Source organism: Garra rufa, chromosome 11 (genome assembly GCF_049309525.1).
Source record: "Garra rufa chromosome 11, GarRuf1.0, whole genome shotgun sequence".
Lineage (NCBI taxonomy): Eukaryota > Metazoa > Chordata > Actinopteri > Cypriniformes > Cyprinidae > Garra > Garra rufa.
Genome location: NC_133371.1, coordinates 48544216 through 48550215, shown reverse-complemented (window position 1 = coordinate 48550215; position 6000 = coordinate 48544216). Strand labels below are relative to the sequence as shown.

The 6000-nt window shown below is 35.2% G+C and overlaps 1 protein-coding gene across 1 annotated transcript in view; it reads right to left on the bottom strand.

Annotated features, from left to right (window-relative positions):
• Nucleotides 1-873: 873 nt before the first annotated feature.
• The window catches only part of LOC141345407 (leucine-rich repeat-containing protein 49-like), a 30138-nt gene continuing 25011 nt past the window's right edge, over nucleotides 874-6000 (bottom strand). Inside the window, exons 13-17 of the mRNA XM_073850258.1 lie at nucleotides 5227-5461; nucleotides 3171-3356; nucleotides 2985-3094; nucleotides 1648-1795; nucleotides 874-1535 (exon numbers count right to left, since the gene is read on the bottom strand). Coding sequence (XP_073706359.1) covers nucleotides 1314-1535; nucleotides 1648-1795; nucleotides 2985-3094; nucleotides 3171-3356; nucleotides 5227-5461 — 901 coding nt within the window. The 3' untranslated portion in view covers nucleotides 874-1313. The remainder of the gene's footprint in view (nucleotides 1536-1647; nucleotides 1796-2984; nucleotides 3095-3170; nucleotides 3357-5226; nucleotides 5462-6000) is intronic.

The following is a 6000-nucleotide window of genomic DNA, read 5'->3' as shown; positions in this document are numbered from 1 at the left end:
TACAATAATAGAATAATAAAAATAAAATGTTAAAATGAAATAGACTATCAGCTTGGGCCCTAATATAAAAAAAAAAATAATAATAATAATAATAATAATTAATTAAATAAATAAAAGAAAACTGCTGAAAGAAGTAAGGCATTTGAAGTCTATTACAGCCTAAAATAATATAATACTAAAAAATAAAATGTTAAAATAAAATAGACTATCAGCTTGGGCCCTAAGAAAATAAAATAAAATAAAAATAATACAAATAAAACTAAAAAAGTTATAAATACAAATAAAAAAATAAATAAAATAAAACTAAATAAAATAAAATAAAATAAGCATCTGAAGTCTATACCAGCCTAAAATAATAGAATAATAAAAATAAAATGTTAAAATAAAATTGACTCAGCTTGGGCTCTAATTCTCCTCCAGCATAACTACATCATGGCAGAAAAACAGTTTAAAAAGAATCTTCATCTTGTTCATCTTGTTAGTTGAAGTGTTGACATGTTTGCAGTGTAACTCCACAGCTTGGGCCCTAATAAAAAAAATAAAAATAATAATAATAATAATAATAATAATAATAATAAAATAAAATAAAATAATAAAATAAAATAATAAAATAAAATAAAATAAAATAATAAAATAAAATAAAAAAGCTGAAAAAGTAAAGGATCTGAAGTCCATTCCAGCCTGAAATAATATATATATATATATTTTTTTTTTAAATAAAATAGACTATCAGCTTGGGCCCTAATAAAATGAAATAAAATAAAAAATAATACAAATAAAACTAAAAAAAATTATAAATACAAATAAAAAAATAAATAAAATAAAACTAAATAAAATAAAATAAAATAAAATAAAACTGTAAGCATCTGAAGTCCGTACCAGCCTAAAATAATAGAATAATAAAAATAAAATGTTAAAATAAAATTGACTCAGCTTGGGCTCTAATAAAATGAAATGAAAAAAAAAAATATAAATAATTAAAAAAATATAAAATAAAACAAATGATATTACTGTACAGTCCGATTTCTCCTCCAGCATAACTACATCATGGCAGAACAACAGTTTAAAAAGAATCTTCATCTTGTTCATCTTGCTCATCTTGTTAGTTGAAGTGTTGACATGTTTGCAGTGTAACTCCACAGACTGTACTGAGGTCTGTATGTGAGACGCGTGTAATGCACCTGTGTGGAGGATGTTTGATCAGGAGCACCATTAGAGACGTCAGAAGAAGTTACTGGACCACAGGACTGAGCAGATCCGCTCAGAATAACTAAAGTCAGCAGGAGAGACTGCAGTACATTCAGACTCAGTGTTCACGTCTGGGATTTACTGTGGAGCCGCTGGAGACTGGTCTGTCTGAAGGCCTGTCTGTCTCTCATCTCCAGCACACAGTCTCTCACCATCTCACCGAAGAGCGACGGCCAGATCTTCTGCAGCGCGTCCGCCTTCACGCAGTGACCCGACGCTCTGTGGATCAGCCCTCGCAGATACTGCTGCACCATCGCAGAACGCTCCGACACGTCAGCGCCGCCCTCCTGACACACACACACACACACACACACACACACACACACACACACACACACACAGTCAGAGTTAGTGATGCTGGATTGAGATCAGGGTGATCATAAGTATTGGCGCTCTCACCTCAGGGCCGTCAGAGAGTCTGCTGGGATAGTTGAAGAGCGCTCGACTCAAACCGTCTCCCAGCTGTTTGCCGTTCTCCTTCAGCTCCTCTGGACTCTGACCGCTTCTGCGCCCGCGTCCGTCCAGCAGGAACTGCAGCTGACGCTTCCTTTAACGGGATGGACAGAACCACTGATATACGCCACAGAAACAATACGTCTGAGACGGAAAGATGCTCATGAATGTGGTCTGAAATGATCTACTGTGGGTCGTTTGATTTGGGACTGAAACCATGTGGAGATGAATTGCAGTCAATAAATAAATAAATAAAATTAATTAACTGGTGAACAACAAATTAATATTAATATTTTTTAATTAAAATTACAATCAAACAAAGTAAGGCCTCTGAAGTTCGTGTCAACCGAAATTAAAATGAAAATTAAATAAAAATAAAAAAATAAAATAAAAAAGTAAAGCATCTGAAGTCAATCCCTACCTAAATTAAATTAAATTAAAATAAAGTAAAGTAAAGTAAGTAAAGTAAAAAATTATATATTTTAATCAAATTAAAATTTAAAAAAGTAAGGCATCTGAAGTCAATGCCTACCTAAATTAAATTAAATTTAAATGAAGACCTCTGAAGTCCAAAAAATAAAACATTTTAATTAAATTAAAATCAAATAAAGTATGGCATCTGATGTCCATGCCTATCTAAATTATTAAAATTAAAATAAGTAAGGTCTCTGAAGTTCATGTCAACTAAAATTAAAATTAATTAAAATTAAAATTTTAATTTAATAAAGTAAGTCCAAGCCAACCTAAATTAAAAATTTTAATTAAAATTAAATAAAGTAAAGCCTCTAAAGTTCATGTCAACCTAAATTAAAATTGAAATTAAAATAAAAATTGAAATAAAAATTGAAATTAAAATAAAAAATTAAATTAAAATTAAAATTTAAATTAAAATTTAAATTTAAATTTAAATTTAAATTTAAATTTAAATTTAAATTTAAAATTTAAATTTAATACAAAAATAAGCAATTTAATTTAATATAATTCAATTACCATGGTTTTAAGTTTAATTTTATGAACTGCTATGACTTTTCCAGGTTCAAAAATAACACTTTTTAAAGATTCTGAAATGCTCATAAGTGCAGGAGACGAATGAAAAGATTTTGTGAACAGCACAAGAACAAACTGTGTTTAATACTGTAAATCCTGGAGCGATGAAATAATCCTGGACACACACACACACTCACACTCAGGATGGCAGCTGCTGTGGACATGCACTGGCCTGTCGTCTCACACACACACACACACACACACACACACACACACACACACACACACACACACACCTGGATTCCTCCAGCAGCAGCAGCAGGCGGCAGCGTGGCGTTTCTGTAGCAGCAACGTGACCCAGAGCGCCGAACATCCGCTCCGATGCCATGACCTCATTCATAGTGACCTGAAACACACAAACATCATCACACACACGCTCCTGACACACGCACAATGACAGTAGAGACTGATGCTGCTCGCACCTCAGTGCCGTTGATCTTCTGCAGGTTGAGATGCTGCAGTCTGTAGATGAGGAAGGATCTCCAGAGGGTCAGTCTCACCACCGGATTCCCCTCCGGATGGACGCTGATCTGCTCCAGACGCCGAATCTGAGCCAGAGCCGCCAGCTGAGGGAGATGAGTGATGTTTGTCTCCATGAACATCAGGTGCTGCGCAGGACACAACAGCATGACACATGTGTGTTTAAACGCTCACGATTCATTCAGAAATGAAGCAGGTCAATGTCTTTATGAATGAGTCATTGAATCATTGACTCACTACATTCATTTAAATGGCTAAATCATCCGGAAACAAAGCGAGTGACTGTCTTTATGCGTGAGTCATTGAATTGTTGACTCACTCAATTTGTTCAAAACCGTGAATTCATTTAGAAATTAAATGATGGTCTTTATGAATGAGTCACTGAATCATTGACTCAATTCATTCAAATGGCTGATTCATGCAGAAACTAAGTGAAAGACTGTCTTTATGAGTGAGTCGTTGAATCATTGATTCACTTGATTCATTCACACAGCTGATTCATTTGTAAATAAAGCGAGTGACTGTCTTTATGAGTGATTCATTGAATCATTGACTCACTTGATTCATTCAAACGGCTGATTCATTCAGAAAAAAACCATGGATTCATTCAGAAACAAAACGAGTAATTGTCTTTATGTGTGAGTCATTGAATGATTGACTCACTTGACTGATTCATACAACTGATTCATTCACAAACTAAGCGAGTGACTGTCTTTATGAGTGATTCATTGAATCATTTACTCAATTTGTTCAAAACTAGATCAGTCGGAAATGAAGCAGGTGAATGTCTTTATGAATTAGTCACTGAATCACTGACTCACTCGATTTGTTCAAAACTGTGGATTCATTCAGAAATGAAGCGAGTGACTGAATCATTGACTCACTTGATTTCTTCAAGAGGCCGATTCATTTGGAAAAAAGCAAGCGACTGTCTTTATGAGTGAGTCATTGAATCATTGACTCACTTGATTCATTCACACAGCTGATTTATTTAGAAATGAAGCGAGTGACTGTCTTTATGAGTGATTCATTGAATCATTGACTCACTTGATTAATTCAAACGGCTGATTCATTCAGAAACTAAGCAAGTGACTGTCTTTATGAGTGATTCATTGAATCATTGACTCACTTGATTCATTCAAACGGCTGATTCATTCAGAAACTAAGTGAGTGACTGTCTTTATGAGTGATTCATTGAATCATTGACTCACTTGATTAATTCAAACGGCTGATTCATTCAGAAACAAAGCAAGCGACTGTCTTTATGAGTGAGTCATTGAATCATTGACTCACTTGATTCATTCACACAGCTAATTTATTTGGAAATGAAGCGAGTGACTGTCTTTATGAGTGATTCATTGAATCACTGACTCACTTGATTCATTCAAACGGCTAATTCGTTCAGAAACTAAGCGAGTGACTGTCTTTATGAGTGAGTCATTGAATCATTGACTCACTTGATTCATTCACACAGCTAATTTATTTGGAAATGAAGCGAGTGACTGTCTTTATGAGTGATTCATTGAATCACTGACTCACTTGATTCATTCAAACGGCTAATTCGTTCAGAAACTAAGCGAGTGACTGTCTTTATGCATGGGTCACTGAATCGTTGAATCACTCGATTTGTTCAAAACCATGGATTCATTCAGAAACAAAGCGTGCGACTGTCTTTATGAGTAAGTCATTGAATGATTGACTCACTTGAGTGATTCAAACGACTGATTCATTCACAAACTAAGCGAGTGACTGTCTTTAGGAGTGAGTCACTGAATCATTTACTCAATTTGTTTAAAACTAGATCAATCAGAAATGAAGCAGGTGAATGTCTTTATGAATGAGTCACTGAATCACTGACTCACTCAATTCATTTAAACACATGGATTCATTTAGTAATGAATCACAACTGTGTGTTGATCAAAGACTCAGGCTTTGACTGTAACTATTTTCTTTAGTGAAACTGAGCAGACTGTGTGTGGAACACTGTGATCTTCTCACTGTTAGGTTGGGGAATTTGAGGCGGATGCGCAGGAACATGGGAATGATGGAGTCAAAGGGCATGTATCTGAAGGCGATGGTGGTGACACTCGAGGCCGTCTGAACGCCCCAGCAGCGCTCCAGCGTCTCTAGGGCCGCGGGGCCGAACAAACGCAGCGTCTCGCCGTCCAGCTCCGCCAGGTGACTGTCAGACATGGACAGACTCTGAACACTGGGACCGCTGGCATCCTGCGGTCTGCAAACACAAATCATAACACATCACATGAGCAAAACACCTCCTGTTACACACCACAGTATGAATGATTTCAACATGTCTGGACAGAAACTCTTCTGAGAGGAATATTTGGACTCCAGCCTGTTTAAATTCACATTTGGCACGAAGAGATCCACAGTGTCTGTCATGCACATCTGATTTAGCTATGGCTTACACTTCTATTGTTTTTATATACAGCTAATTACACATACTACAACCAAGTCCTAACAGAAACTTTAACTGTATGTTTGATCATATAAATGCAGTCTTAGTGAGCTTAAAAAATGTTACTTACCAAACTTTTTAACAGTAGAGTTTCTACAGCTGTGTATGAATGTATACATCTGATTATCACATTACAATCTGGTTTTAATGCAACAGTGATAAATATACATACAAAACAAATGTGACCCTGGACCACAAAACCAGTCATAAGGTTAAATTTTACAAAACTGAGATGTATACATCATATGAAAGCTCAATAAATAAGCTTTCTTTGATGTATGGTTTGTCAGGATAGG